The sequence below is a fragment of the Sceloporus undulatus genome, chromosome 5 (assembly GCF_019175285.1).
Source record: "Sceloporus undulatus isolate JIND9_A2432 ecotype Alabama chromosome 5, SceUnd_v1.1, whole genome shotgun sequence".
In the NCBI taxonomy this organism is placed as follows: Eukaryota; Metazoa; Chordata; class Lepidosauria; order Squamata; family Phrynosomatidae; genus Sceloporus; species Sceloporus undulatus.
This window is the reverse complement of record NC_056526.1, coordinates 120,426,476-120,443,087: the sequence shown is the minus strand read 5'-3', so window position 1 is coordinate 120,443,087 and position 16,612 is coordinate 120,426,476. Positions and strand designations below refer to the sequence as shown.

General features: G+C 38.9%; 1 protein-coding gene across 1 annotated transcript in view; it reads left to right on the top strand.

The window, feature by feature from the left end:
* CORIN (corin, serine peptidase) overlaps nt 1-16,612 on the top strand; it is a 170,568-nt gene that overhangs the window by 93,485 nt on the left and 60,471 nt on the right. Inside the window, exons 5-7 of the mRNA XM_042470554.1 lie at nt 7,615-7,728; nt 13,054-13,161; nt 16,145-16,255. Of these exons, the coding sequence (XP_042326488.1) occupies nt 7,615-7,728; nt 13,054-13,161; nt 16,145-16,255 (333 nt within the window). The remainder of the gene's footprint in view (nt 1-7,614; nt 7,729-13,053; nt 13,162-16,144; nt 16,256-16,612) is intronic.

Genomic DNA, 16,612 nt, shown 5'->3' with positions numbered 1-16,612 from the left:
CTAAATGTTTGATCTTTTATTCATTTTGTATTCAATCCTTCTAGAATATTGCTTTGAACAGTTTTTGTACTAGCCGGATATTGATTTGTGGAACTGGCCTAACTTTCATAATGCAGTAAGTTACTATGATTGAATACAAATGGCTTATGAAATACATATTTATTTTTAATAAGAATTTTCAAATCATTTCCATTTTAAAATAAAAACATTTTCATGCCATCTGGACATTAAGTAGACTTTAGTATTTTACAGTACCCCCCTCCCCAAATCTAAACCTTTGGAGTGCTAGGGCTGCAAAGTACATATTTACCTGGTGTGAGTTTCATTGAACTACTGATTTACCTCTGGGTAGAGATACATGTGATTGAACTGTAAATCAAGTGAATGATGAGGCCTGAGAGGAAAGGCAGTAAATAGTATTTTTGGGTGTGTAATTGTCAAAGCCTAAAGTCATCTCGTTTCTTTAATGAAAAAAATATGTACATTTTAGAAATGTTATTAAGGTCTATCTGATAAAATGAAAAGAAGACTCTACACTTCATGAATAGATCAGTCAAGTCATGGGTTCATACAATTGATTCAGCTGCTTTCAATCTGATGAAGTGAGAATAAAAAGAACTCGGTTACTGATAACTGCAGTGTAGATGAATGGTGGACAATAGTTTCATTATGCATATTCTACATTTAGTTTTTCTCACGTAAACACGACATGGTCTCTGTGTCTTCCATAAAGTTCTGTGGCTGCAAAAGACAAGATAAATGAAAGCTACATAGCAAAGCAGTTCATTAATTTGTTACACCTCCTCACTTTATTTGCACTTTTGCAAGACTTTCAATAACATTTTTCATTGTATTCATTTCTATTACAATGTATCATATTATATACGACTATTGTAAAGGACAGTTCTTTGTACAGTTGATCAATATAGTAATTTCAAGTGTAAACAAAAGTAAATTTTATTTCAATCAAGCAACGATAAATGTTTGGTGAGTAACTGCATAATGTGGATTGACCTATCAAATTTGTCTTGTGTTGGGAGCTAGGATGAATCATAGGTGACACCAATGCATATTTAAAAATGTAGTATTCACATTTTTTTCTGAATTATTTTATTTTCTATGCTATTTTACAAAAGTTTATATCTTGTCTAATTATTAGAGTCTTTACAATGCCGTAGTTGCCTCTTATTCTTGATGCAGATTTCTCACCAGTACTATCAAATGTGATGGCACTCTCATGTCTTTGAGTGCATTTTATAGCTTTCCATGATCTATACCAGTGTTGCAAACCCATGGTATGTGTGCCAGAGGCAGCATGCAAAGCCCCCTCTATGGGCACGTGAGGCTGCTGGTTGAGATGAGGCAGGGAGAGGATGCAGAAGCGGAGGAGTAGGAAGAGGTGGCAATGGCGGCAGGCCCATGCTCCCAGCTGCCCACTCGCCCATGAGAGCTGGGAGGGAAGGAGGAAGAAGAAGAGGTGGAGGAGGAAAAGAAAGCAGTGGCAGTGGCCCCATGCCGCCAGCTGCCTGCCCGCCACCGGTGAGAGCTGGGAAGGAGTAAGAGGAGGACAAGGAAGAGGAGGAGGAAGAGGAAGCAGAGGCATTGGCAGCAGTCTCATGCTGCCTGCCACTGGTGAGAACCTGGAGGGAGGGAGGGAGAAAAAGGAGGTGGGAAGAAGAGGAGGAGGAAGAGAAAATGGTGGTGATGGTGGCGGTGGCTCCATGCCTCCAATGACCTGCCTGCTGCAAGCAGTGAGAGGAAGGAGAAAGAGGAGGAGGAGGAAGAAGAAGCTGCAGTGGTGCAGTGCTTCATCAGAGGGTTGGTTTGCTATTGCTAGCTTGAGGCTGAGAGTGTGTCGTGTGTGTGTGTGTGCCTTCAGCTTGTTCTTGGCAACCCTAAAGTGAAACTATAATGTGATTTTCTTGGCAAGCTTCATCAGAGGGGGACTTCCATTGCCATCCTCTGAAGCTGAGAGAGCTTGACTTGTGTGTGTGGTGCCTTGAAGTCGTTTCTGACTTATGACGACCCTAAGGTGAAACTATTACAGAGTTTTTTTGGCACGTTTTGTCAGAGGGGGGTTGCTATTGCTAGCTTGAAGCTGAGAGAGTGTGCCTTGGTATCTCTCCCCTGGAAGTCCCACCCCTTGGAAGTACACCTCCCTAGTAGTCCTGTGCCCCGGAAGTCCTGCCCCCAGAAGTCTGCCTCCCAGCACCGGTTGACACCCGGTGCAGGAACACCACTGAGTTTGGGCCCCTTCCTTTCCTGAATCCTGCTTGCACCTTTGGGATTTCTCTCGTCATGTATGATTGGAGTCTATGCTGCAGAATTTTGAGCATTATTTTACTTGCATGTGAGATTAATGCTATTGTTCTATAGTTGCTACAGTTTTTGTATCTTGTTGCTAGTGGATTGGTCTCTATATTGATTGTTTCCAGCCTGTTGGCCACCTTTTTGATTTCCATATTTGTTAGCATATTATAGTTAACACCAGAGGTGCTTATGTCTGTGCATTGTAGCATTGGAATTGGGATGTCATCTGTTACTGGTGATATATTTTTCCAATTTCCCTTATAGTGGAATACACTTCACTTTTTAGAATTTGGGGTTCATCTTCATATGGTTCCTCTTTCCATGTGTCATTCATTCTCTCATCTCTTTTATATAACTCTTCTGTGTATTTGCCTCCATCATCTTTTTATGTCTTCTTGCTCCTGTATTATGTGCTTTTCCTTGTCATAGAGCATTCTGTCCTTTGGTTTGAATTTCCCTTTGATTTCCCAGTTTTATTTGAATAAATCCTCATAGACACGTGAAAACACTAGTTAAAAGAACAGAGGAACAGTATGAGTGAAGCAAAAGGTCTGGCTTGCATAATTTTAAGAAAAATTAATAGAGTCAGTTATTTTCTTCAGCTTTTTTAATCAGATGACATATGTTACTTTGGAAAAGAATGAAATGTTGTTATATGTTTTCATTGTCCTCAAAACACTGCCTAAGTATTATGAAAGAAATGTATAATTGCAAGGACAAGTTGTTTTTGATGATGCAGCTAGATTTTTGCTCAAGAAAAATTAGTTGCTATCACTAAAATGACTGGAGAATACTGAACAGTTTGAATCTTGAATAGGAACAGCTGTGCAATGAAATCTGATATTGGTTAATACATGTATGATACCATTATCAGAGCTCGATGTTCTGGATTATGTTTTCATTGATGTGTATCATTTGTATCTGCCTTTACTTTCCCCACACATCCTGCAAGTATTTTAAAGCATCCAGAGAGGAGAGTGAGTGTAGGTATCTGGGTTGTGTTACCCTTGAGGTATCTCTGACTGGCTCTTCTCTCTTTATAAGAACTATATTTACATAGCCTGCTTCTGTATGATAAAAAAATCACTGAAAAATAGATACAGTGTGATGGATAGTTTCAACCTCCAGCAACTCATTCACATCCTTAGGCTTCACAAGCTGAAAAATATCTATTAATGTATTTATTTTAAAATTTTCTAAACTATTCCATCATCCACAAAGGATCCTAATGCAAATTAAAAATCTGTGACCACATAACTGAACAGTGTCTAATTTGCTTTGATTCAGAGCCATGTGTGAAAAAGGGTCAAACTACAGTACTGTACTGTATTAGTCTCCATAGCCTGAGTAAGGCCATCCAATCACAGCTTTCAAAATGCTGTGGGAGGGCTCAAGGAGGAAAGCATATAAAACTAGAAGGTTACCTGTTAAATGGTTAGATAAGGCCGGTTAGGAATACTGTAAAGTTGTCATAGAATCATAGAGTTGGAAGAAACCACAAGGGCCGTCCAGTCCAACCCCCTGCTATGCAGAAAAATCACAATCAAAGTATCCCTGGCAGATAACCATCCAGCCTCTGTTTAAAGACCTCCAAAGAAGGAGACTCCACACACCCTCCGAGGGAGTGTATTGCACTGTCAAACAGCTCTTACTGTCAGGAAGTTTCTCTAATGTTGAGGTGGAATCTCTTTTCCTGTAACTTGTATCCATTGTTCCCTGTTCTAGTCTCTGGACAACAGAAAACAAGCTTGCTTCATCCTCCATCTAACACCCCTTCAAATACTTAAAACAGGTAGGGACAGAAGGAAGATAGGGATGAATTAAATCTTGAGAGGGATGGATAGAGATAGGACTTTTTCACATGGGGAAAATTGGAGGGTTAAAGTAGTGCCAATGCAGGGTCATCCAGGGCATTAGGGACAAGTTTGCAGCTGCTTTTCACATGACGCTGCGTGCAATCAGAACAGAATCCAGAGAGAATATGAGGTGAATCAGGGAATAATTTGCAAAACTACTAGATTTATATTTCCATTTTGCTTTCGAATTGACTCCCTTTGCATAATGCCAGTTGTCTGAAAAATCAAGCCTCCAGATGCCTCTGGTTCCCAGATTTCTCATGTCCCTTGCTGTGTCTGGCAGAGGAAGGCAGCCTCCTTCTTAAAGGGATACACTCCCTTCTTTAGCTCTAAGTAAGGTGCTTTTAACCCCATGTTGTGCTCTGTGTGTGATAACCAGTAGCAAATGGGCTTGCTTTTCTGGTATCCCAATACTTTAACCATTTTTGGGATGGAAGCACATAGGTCCACGTGTGAAACAGTCCATAGTCAGGAACAGAGAAATTGTTAGGACTAGTAATGGATAAGATCAAAATAGGGACTTTGATTTGATAGAAGTGGAGAGTGTGGAAAGAGTTCAAAGCATAGTACAGTCAGCCCTTCTTATACACAGATTTTTTATACATGGATTCAAGCATTCACGGTTTGAAAATGTTCCAGAAAAGTATAAATTCCAAATATCAAACCTTGATTTTCCATTTTTTATAAGGGACACCATTTTGGTATGTCATTATATTTAATGGGACTTGAGCATACACAGATTTTGTTAGCCACGGGGGATCTTGGAACCAAACCCAAGCATATAACAAGGGTCCACTGTAATATTTTGTCTAACTAAGAGCTTATACTGCATTGCCCAAAGCAGTGCTTCTTAAGTTACCAGGAGGGTTTTCTTTTTTTGCCAGTGTGCTGGGGTCTGGCACCATATTTGTGCCTATTGACTACAACTGTTTCTTTTCTGCAAATTTGCCATGGACTGCCAGGCAACAACTAACAGACCAACACTGATCCGTGGACTATCACTCTGAATAGTGCTGAATAGTCTAGGGAGCCAGCATAATGCTAAATGTTTAACTGAATTTTGTCAATTCCCTGTCTTGGAACTAAAGTTTGAATACTTTGATAAAAGAAATAAATTTCTCCAGAGATATCAGAAAGCTATCTGAATTCATCAGCTTCCAGGAGTGGATAATTAAAATTTCAAGAATGAGAAACTTCATGAAAGTCAAACTTGATCAGCTATTGAACTGCCATAATAGGAGATTCATCACTTCCTCCTTTAGATCCAGGAAAAACAAAACAAAAACAAACAAACCTAGATCCAGAGTATGCCTACCATATATTTTGGACCTGAAGCATAATGTGAATAAACTCTATTTTTCCCATAGGAAAAAGCAGCAAAAGCCAGGTATAGTTGTATCTTTATGATATAAGACAGCAGATGATACAATTATATTTTGTTGTAACATTCCTATTAAGATGCCAGCTTGTTGCAAGAGAAACTGAAATTCAGCTTAATTAAAACAATCACCAGTTTTTAATTGTAGATGGGTTTTTTTAATTATTATACTACATGTAGAATTTGTTATAGGGATATAGATGGGAAATACAGAAAGACTGTGACTTGTTTTGGTAAGAAGAAGATAGTAGCAGTTTTTGTAGACAGAAAGAACCTTGTCCCTGGAAGGAATGCTCATTCTAATGTGGTGGTTATTATAACGTGCGCGAACACATTTTTTAGAAAGAAAGAAGCTATGCTTTTCTTCATAAGTTTTGTTTTATTCTCTTATTTGTTTATTTATTTATTTCTGTAGGTGGGCAATGCAGTCTTAATGATGCATCAGCTTCAGGGTGTGTGTGTGGAGAATAAAATTTAAGCCTACAGATAGGGATGCTTTCTGCTAGCAGAAATGCCCTTCTGTTGTCAGAACCCACTTTTCAGAAGCATACATAGAGTAACCTGCGAGCATAACTGCTTTAAATCTGTATGCAGAGAGATTTTGTAGCACCTTTGAGACCAACTTGAAAACCTTGGAGAAGAATCCAGCGCTGATCTTCTCACAGCAGAAGTCGTCAGTCTTAAGATCTGCTGGAAGAAGAGTCAAATACAGCATGGAGAAAGGGTGGTGTGATTATCAAATTTGAAAGTTTATCAATTTCAAACCTCCTCCAGCCTGTGGTCACATAGTGCTGATACAAGTTTGCCAGAGTAAGGGCAATTCCCTCCATCTTTATTCTAAGTGGGGTTTGGATCCAGCATAATTTCTACTGACCCTTGACCAGCTTCATCAATTAAAATTTTATTCTGAATTTATTACTCATGCAAAGAGTTGTTAAAGATTTCTTAAACATGGGACAACAATGCAGGATAGGTTTGGGTTCACAGGTTATAATAATATAAGTAAACCAAATCTCTTTTAAAGTCACATCATTTGTCAACTAGACTTATATTTTGTTCTTTCCCAATAATCTGTGGTTTTAAGATCTAGAAATCAAATACTTCAGAACCTTCTTCTGTGACTTTATTGAGTTACCTTTTTTTGGCAGTAAAAGTTGTGTATATTCACTCAGGGCCTCAACAAAAAAAATTCAGGGCTGAACAGGACTGCTTTGGGGCCAAGTATGGGGCTCCTTCTCAATGACTGGATAACAATATACTTTACACAAAGCAACAGTATATACCTAATTAGCTAATGAAATTAGCTTTTCTGGCTTTTTTATCTGCAAAGTTCCCAGTAACACCATCAAAATCAATTCTATTTTAATAACGCGATCAAAATCAGCTTCTTTCTTTTGAGACCAAACAAACCAGTGTACAGTATCTTGTGTAGTTCTCGATTTTGTGCCCTAAAATTCAAGGCACTTTCTGGAAAGGATTGATTGTTTATGTCCTTGGGAAATTATTTAGGTAGTGAGATGAGACTACTAGTAATATATTTTTCTATTTCTACTTGAGAAAGAAATTAATTTGCAATACATCCAATGCCAACACTTGATGTAACATTTCTTTTGTCAGAACAATCAGAATGTAGCTCTGTAGAATTAAGAAGTCTAAGGCCATGTCTGAATGGGTCAAATAGCATATGCTCCCCTTGTCCTCATGGTGATCAGTCCAAATGATGCAGGATTGAATCTCTGATCCTGGTGTGAACTTTCCTGATGATGTATGGCCAGTTCAGCACCAAACCCATGGTATACCACCCTTAAAAAGGATTTTAAACACTCATCTTTTGCTTTGGATCTTCTCAGAAAATCTGAAGCCCTCCAGGGCAATCCTGGGTAGCGGTTCACATATGTGTTCTGCTGTGCGTCCCACCACTGCCCCCATTTCCTCTGTCTGAAGTCAGAATTAAGTGCCCAGCCATGTGATCAATTGAAGGAAATGATGTTGTAATCGAAGTAGACAACAAATGTTGCTTTTTTATCTGAAAAAATAAGTTTTTTTTCTTCCCTTGTTTTTCTCTTTCAGTGCTTTGTGAAGGGGATGAGAACTTCTTGTGCAGAAGTGGAATTTGCATCCCAGGGATACTCCAGTGCAATGGCTACAATGACTGTGATGACTGGAGTGATGAAGCACATTGCAGTATGTCATTTAAATGCATAATATAATCTATGTCCGAGGGGAAACAACTAGGACACTATTAAGATGGCCTTAGAAACAAAAGTCACCTATTATGTAATGACAACAGCTTTGCGTAGGATTTGCGTCTGCCCACTTCTGACGTCTTAGCAATCAATAGAGCCTATTTACCTTTGCCCAACCTGACCATGGAATGTACTTGTAGACCTTTTAAATGTTAATGTTTTTAAAAGCATGATTTCATTAGTAGTTCAACAGCTAAAAATTCTGCAGACACACAGAGGGATTCTTCAACAGTTGTTTTTAAATGTCTGAGTAATCATCCCACAAAGACTATCTTTGTTAAGAGATAACCTTTTTAACAAGCAGTCACTTTATACCCTTTGCTAATTTTGTTGGCAGCATATTACAGTACATGAAAAACAACCTGCTGACAAAATGATTTTTGATCTGAAGGTTGTCACAAAAATATTTGTTTTTATATAAAAGAACTGCTGTGAAAAAAGAGCATGTGGTTTTTCCACTGTATGGTGTATTCAGCCACACCCTTTTTGTTCACATAGATGAGAAAGAGCTAGAGGCCGGATTAAAGTGTCCACACTTAACAAGTGAGCACAAAGCAGATCCTCAGATCTGCCTATTTGAAATCTTGAAGGAGAGAGCAATCACTCTTCCACCAAGCAGGAAAGAATCCCTCAGACTTTCTCCGCCCTTCTCTTTCCTTACATGTCTGATGTGAAAAGAGTCAACTACAGTTATATACTCACTTTCAGCATGAGAAACTCTCTGTCTGGCTGCTGATACTGGTGTGAGGAAATATTGTTGAAACCATACTGGTGCAACATGCTTGAGGTCCCTCCTTGCAACTGAGGCAGCATGAGCTTGGACCATAAGCAAAGCAGTGGTAGCAAGAACATTCTTTGGCAATTTATATTGGACACACCTCTTACAGCACACCAGGAGGTGAGCAGCTCAGAAGAATAGTGGAATATGAAAGCAGATGTAAGTTCTTTTAAACAGATAGTCTGTAAAATAGCCAGTGCAATCTTTGATTTCAAGCATGGAAGAAAGTTGCCTTGGCAGAAGCACAGGAAGGAGATGGTTACTTCAATTGCTGCAATTTGAGAACAAAGTGCAAAAGTATTTTGCAATCACTTAACTTAGTAGGGAGGGGAGGAGAGGAGGTTCCCAGCAGACTCAAACAAAAGGAAATTGCTGCAGCCTGACCACATTCTGATGTTGCTTGGTCACATATACCCTGTTTTTCATCTGTGAAATATTGAACCGTGTGCCATTCTGTTCTTTAGCCAAGTGCAGACCGGCCATTAAGACCGGCCTGGGGTTGGACTTGGGGCATGGCATCCACGCGTTGCACACCCCGACTCTGCCCCATGGTGGAGTGATGCTGTGTGCCACACTACATGGTGCGCGGTATCATGGTGCTCCTCTGGTACTGCATTTAGATGCCAAAGGAGCTCTGTAAAGGCAAGGCGTGGCAGCTACTATTAATGACACCCTATTTCTTTTTAGATTACTGTGTAATTATTTGATTAAAAAGGTTCCATTCCTGTCCAGTTTAGCTTGCTCACCTTAAGTATTTCAATGTTTATACATTCTATTTCTTGATTTATAATTTTTAGCTTCCCCTTATTCATGCTTCTCACATTCCATCTCCCTATTATATGCATTGTGCAGCTTCAGACTTTTACATCTGAGCACACCAACAGCTGAACTTCCTTTCAGCTTGAGTCTATAGACACAATGCTAAGGGTACTTGTCCTCTGCCTCTTCCATGATAGTTGATTGAGTGTTTTCTGACCTGGGAATCTTATCTTCCGCCACTACTTCTTGTTTTATTTTGACTCTCCTTCTCATACGGTTTTCATGGTAAAAGCGATTCAGAAGTGGTTTAACCAGTGGCTCTTTCTGCATAGCACTAACAATAGTTATCTAAAGTGCCAGTGCTGTTGTCTCTTCACCAGTGTCCCCCTCACCACTGCTGCTGTCTCATGGCTATTTCTCATGCTCAGTCTGACTCCTCAGAAAGAGTCATTCTGACATAGAAACCCTACCATCAGCAATGCTACTACAGTGGGTCCTTGTTATTGCTGGGGTTTGGTTCCTGGACTCCTCATGGATAACAAAATCTGTGGATGCTCATACTATGCCATTAAATTAAATGACTTAGTAAAATGGTGTCCCTTATATAAAATAGAAAATCAAGGTTTGTTATTTGGAATTTATACTTTTAAAAAATATTTTCAAGCCATGGATGCTTAAATCTGTGGCTAAAAATCTGTGGATAAGGAGGGCTGACTGTATCAGCATAACCTCTTGTCTCACAGAAACACACAATCCCACCACCATGGAAAGATGATGTCATGGTGGTGCTCAAGACTGAGGGCATGACTGTTCTTAGCTTCAGTGCCACATCAACAATGTCTTTACTTTTTAAATTCAAAGACATAGATGTGTTAGTCTGGAACACTTTTGAGATTAACTAAGAGAAAGAATTTGGTAGCATAAGCTTTTGTAGACTGAGAGGCTCTCCAGACTGCCCCAAGGGGCGGTATGCAGCCACCACTTTGCTGGTTAGATTGGGGTCATGGCAACCCCATGCCCGCGGCTCTGATCTGGGTGCCAAGGGGTGCCATAGCCGTGGTTGCATGGCTTTATGATGCCCCTTCAGCGCTTGAGGTGTGTCATGATGGCACGTGCCATGGACCAGCGTGTGCCAAAATGGCGCCATGGAGTGGAGTTAAGGCATCCAGCATGAGGACGCTGCACCCTGATTCTGCCCACAGGCCAGCACAAAGTGCCGGTCTGTATAGGCCCTAAGGCCTGAAATGCATAGATCAAATAAAGTGGCTTCTAGACACTTTGGGGGTTTGGTGTTTAGATGATGCACACCCCAAAGCAGATGGAAGCTCTGCCGAGGCTTTGTTTCGGTCCAAATGACCGTTTTAAAAAAGGAGTAAATTTCAATCAACTCCTGGTTGGCACAGCTTGGGTCTGAGGGCAGTGGCCTGCTTTGGGAGCAGTCTGTGTGGCTGCCACAGTCCCAGTTCAGAGGCCGCTCATTAACAGTCATCTGTTTCATCCTATGTCTTTTTCATCAGGTGCAGGTTGCTTATGTTAGCAACTTCATTCTCTCAGTCTCAAAAGTGCTACAAGATCACTTTATTTTTTGACTATAGATCAAACTGATGTGATACCAAATGCATCACTTGTAGTACAATACTTGTTTTAAATGATTCTTAAACTTCAGACATCCCTCTCCCCATTTTCATTGGAACTGCTTTGTCAGGTTAGTAGAACCTATCCTTTCTTTTCCCACTGCATTTTTGATGAAAATCTTCCTTTTCCCATTGTGGCTATTAGCATCAGAGAACAAACTCAAATAGTACTTGCACTTCTCCTGAATGGGGAGATCTGATGTTGCTGTTCGTGTGTATGGGGGAAAGGTAGGGCAGAGAGCTAACTCTCTTGTTGAACTGACAAAAACTGTCCCTTTCCTGCAATGACAATTAAGTCAAAGAATGACCAGGACACTTTCAGTGACACTTTTAACTAACATCTAGTTTGGTCCTATTAATTTTTAATATATATGTATGAACAGAAATTCAAAGTCTGGATGCAAATTGAAGTATCTAAATCCGATGAGACATTCTAAGGTATTAATAAATATTTAAAGAGAAAAGAATGAGAAACCGGCACTGAGCTTTAAGAAGTAATCTTAGTTACAACACAAAGATGGATAAACACAGAGAACTGTCAGAATACCTCATGCTGGTACAGATTCCAGATAAAAAGTGAACTGAATTCCAAACTCAGCAGGTTCTGCATTACTCAGTATGAAACCATATACAGAACACACATATTTTCATTTAGTTTATAATGTGTAGGATTTTTTGTGTTTGGTATTTACTATCCTTTCATTCTTGGTGTTCTTTTAGAGCTAAATATAGATCACGGTGGAAAATCCAGAACAGTGTGAAGTATTGCATTCCTTCCTCTTTAACAGCAGTTGAAGTTAGTTTTAATGTGGTGTATTAGATAATAGGCTGTGTTTGGTCTGGGAAGACATGGGTTTAAATCCAGTTTAGGCATGAAATTTAGGGCAGAAAGAAGATCTTTACAGGAGACAGTAGGTGAAGTGCAGACACCACTTCTCTAAATTATTCTTTGTAATCCCAACCTTTAGGGATTCACTGAATATATGTTTACCCTTGAAAACACATATTTAGGACCATGTAGTGACAAAGGTTGTTTGGAAGAGCCTGTGCATTCCCATTATCATCTCTAAACTATTATCCACCACGAAAACAGATTTTTAAAAAAGCTTTTTAGTGGCATGCATTCATATACAATGTTTAGTAAACTACTGTGAACCATCACTGAGTAACTGTGAGCAGGCCTTTTTCTTGCATTCCAGTGTAATCTTAAAAGCCTGGTTTAATAATAGTTGGGATAGCCTTGAATAAGGTGCCACAAGCCTCTCTTTGAACTGCAGAATTATAATAAAATTGTAGTATAATGTTGTGCATATTCTCTCAATAGGAAGTTCCATTACGTTTCATAGGACTTATACCCAGAAAATTGTGCATGGAACTATAGCAGAAGTGTGTTTATAAGGCTCTTTGTATGTTCTCTAAACACTTCCCATATGTAATCTCATGAATCATTACTAACTTGTAAAGCATGGCAGCATAGTTATTCCCACACTGGAAGCAGAGGAATGGTCTGAGGCTAGAGAGGCATGGATACTTAAGTTACTTAAGGCAACCCAGCATGCTCATGGAAAGGTGAAACCGGAACCTGGAATGTTCAAACTAGTTCTCTTATCCACTACATCAAGCTAATTCTACAAAGGTAGTCAACAACTGAATGTTTAAATTGCATGATATATTCTTCTGTCATTATTTTCATTTAGAGGATTTTTTTTTTACAAAATTACCAGATTGAAATTGAGTATTGGGCATGGATTTAAGATGTCTACTCTTCTTTATGATGAAAGACTCTGTGCCTTTAACAGTTGTATTATGAGTGGAAATCAACAGTTAATCTTTCTTGTTATTACATTTCCATGTGAGAAATGGCTTTACTTGCTGATTTCTGCCCATTATGTAGCTGCCAATGGCCCATAGCCAATATCGTTTAAGAAGTTAATGGGACATTATTTTAATATATTAATGCAATTACCTTAATATATTACTTTTCAATATTCACCCTTTTGGGATACTTCATTGTACTCAGATTAAATTCTATTATATAATGTTAATGCATAACTAAGGCAAAATAATGTTTTTAATATTTTATTTTTTGCAGACTGCAGTGAACAAGTTTTCCACTGTAATACAGGAAAATGTCTCAATTACACATTTGTTTGTGATGGATATGATGACTGTGGAGATCTAAGTGATGAGCAGAATTGTGGTAAATAAAGATTATCTATCTCTATATCTACATAGCTAGATTACAAAAGCTGTAATGGAGAACCCTGATAGCCTCTTCTTGCACACATGGCCAGGATATTTCAAAGTCTGTCTCTCACTAAGTATAGAAAACACAGAAGGTAAAATCCACCACAGGATACACTTAGTAAGTCTATAAAAATCAACAGATTTAATCTTATTTAATAGTGTTGGATTGCAGCTTGGCTGTCTTACATTAACATATGGCACAGTCTCTGAAATCTTCCTTTCCTCCTTGAAATGTGGGTTTTGAGGAGTTAATATTTCAGATATATTAAGAGCTGATACTTTCTTGAAGTAATTGTCGGAGTCAGATATTTCCTCATCCTTGAAAAAACACTACAGATTCTACATATCTTGTATTAAATTTCAGAAAGAAGGCTTTTTCCTTATATTTCACATTTTAATGTAGTGGAACTTTACCTTATTACATAACATGGGTTACATTTCAGTTTTGAGGTAGGAGAGGCCTATGAGATACCTGCACGATATCATAAGCAGCATTTTTGAATAAGCTCCAGTGGTTGAACAGAACCTACTATGTGGGCTTTCTTCTACTACAGTATTGGACTACTTGAAGATATTTTACTGAGGCAAAAGACAAGATGGTGCCCCCACCCAGTTCCAAATACAAAAGCTCACTGAATCTCATTTGAACACTGGACGATAGAAAAACAACATGATGGCATCAGGAGGCTAGCTTATGGTTTGTAGGGAAACTATGGCACATACAGTTCTGTCCTGCTGATCGTGTCTTTCTAAAAATTAATCTGTTTTACATTCTGTGATAATGGGGATTCTTCCATTATCTGGGCAGCACAAATAGTTTTCTCTCCAGGAAACAAAGGAGAGGAGGATTCAAGAGATCCTCCCATTGTGGCAGCGGTCTGGAACATTTGGAGAATGTGGAATTAAGTACAAGAAGGATGTGTGTGTCTATTCTCTCTAGCCTCTTTACTTTTTGTTCCTACTCCCCAGGAGTATATTTAGGACAAGGTAAGAAGGGGGGGGCGGGTGAAGGGGAGAGACTGCTTTTGTTCTAAGTAACAATCTGAAGGTGGTCTGTTAGCAATGCCACTGTGAGCAAGTCAGATAGTTTTCATTGCTGTTACTGAGATATTTGATGGATAAATAGAATGGTACAGCTGGCTTCCTTTTCTGGTTCAACAGTTTGTGACAACCATATGTTCTGAAAACATCTTTTTAGTTTTGTTTTTCATAATCAATTGGATTTTCAACAACCCTATAGCAAAGATATAAAGCAATTATGAAATATGTTGTCACCATACATTGTCACCATACATTGTCACCATACATTGGCATACATCAGAGATTTAAATCTAATTTAATTCTGTTTTAATGTATCACTTTTCTATGTTTTAAGTGTATTGCTTTTTAATATTGTGAAGCCACTCTGAGTCCCAGTTCTGGGAAAAGAGTGAGATACAAATAAATAAATAATAGTAACAACAACAACAGCAGCAGCATGTGTGTTAAGAAACAATCTGGTGATGGATCCAAATATAGATTTTGAGTCCCTGTTGGATGACATCCCTGCCACCACTTTTTCTATCACTGCTACTGCCCCTCCTCCAGAGGCAGATAACCTGCTACCAGTATCACCAATGCTTATGCCTCCATTTCCCGACTGGACCCGACACTACCACCAAACATGAGCTGCTGTTACCATGGATTTATGGATGTCCTACATCATAAAAAGAGGCTACACTATTGAATTTGAGGAATATCTTACCACAGGCATTCTTCTTGCCATGCTTCCCTCTGCTGTTCTTCTTTAGGAAGTGGATACCTTCTTGCAAAAAGGGGCCATTAAATCCACCCCTTGTTCCCAACTAATGGGAGTTCCTTCATTTTTCAGTGCCTTCCTCCCAGATAACAAAGGGTTAAAAAGAGTCGGCATCTGTGAACTCACACAAATAGGTTATCCTGCACCTGTGCAGTGCATCATTTGAAGTATTTCATATCATTCTTTTGGTGGTAGCCCCACTCATTTTCAGCCAACCTATACAAGGGGCTTCCTGCTGAAACTGACAGTTCCATTGGACACTTATGCAACAGACCATGGTGAAGGGACCATGGATGGGTTTGTTTGAGTTCATAGATAACCATACAAAGAACTACAGTTACAGATATGCAAGCTGTCCTTCTACATGGTCTTTGTGACTCATTCAAATGGGGGACTAGCAAGCTACAAGAAGTAGGAGGCAGGAATGCCATTGCAAACAAACCAACTTTGCTGAACAACCATGGACTATAGAATGAAAACCTGAGCATAGTATGCCTTATATATGCAATAGTACAGCAGTAACAACATGGTTTCAAAGAAGGAAAAACCCTTAAACAGTAGAACACAGTACAGTACATTCAGCAATACAGTAAATACATGAAATTACATCAACATGTTCAAGATATTAATGAAGTATAGCTTTCCCAAATGGAAAATTCTGAATTATGCTCAGCATTCTCTGACTCCTTTTCGCCTGGACAAGAGACGATGAAGAGTTATTATGATAGCTATCTTCAACTATGTGGAGGGCTGTCCTTGAAAGATGGAGCAAACATGTTTTCTGATGTTCCAGAGGGTAAAACCCAAAGCAATGGATTTAAATTACATGAAAGGGAATTCTCACTAAACATTAGGAAGAACTTTCTGATGGTAAGAGATGTTTCAAGAGGGTGGTTGCTGATTCATTGGGCTTTTTTAAAACAAAGGTTAGATGGATGCCTTTCAGGGATACTTTAGTAGTGATTCATGCATGGTAGGATTAAATAAGGTAGTCCTTGGAGTTCCTTCCAATTCTATGATTCTGTTATTTTAATAAGTGCTCCCATCATGATATAATAATATGTAATCCAGCTGTGTTATGAATAGTGCCAGGACTTGTATTTATTCTATTTTATCCTTTTGTCACCCCCATCCCCAGATTGTAATCTGTTAACTCACCACCGATGTGGAGATGGGAGATGCATAAGAATGGACTGGGTATGTGATGGTGACCATGACTGCACAGACAAATCAGATGAAGTCAACTGCTGTAAGTTATTTGATTTTGTCAATTTTGATATCTGTTCTTAGTCACAATTTTGTTGTTATTTGATATCATGTCAGCTTCAGTTTATCAAAGCAATCCTTTGAATGAGAAATCTCCAAGAGCTCAGAGCGGCACCAACCTTGCTCAGTTTGCAAACTCAGGGCTGTGACTTGATTGAATCAATCTACTTGTAATGCAGTCTTCCTTTTTTCCTACTGCTTTTCACTTTGCTGAACATTATCATAGCATCACAACTAGAGTAGAGTTATGTTCACTTAGCAAATCCCATTGACTCACTGGGTTTATTTTAGTTGAGACTGACAATTTGATTTAGTCCAGTGTTCATTACTGTGTTTAATC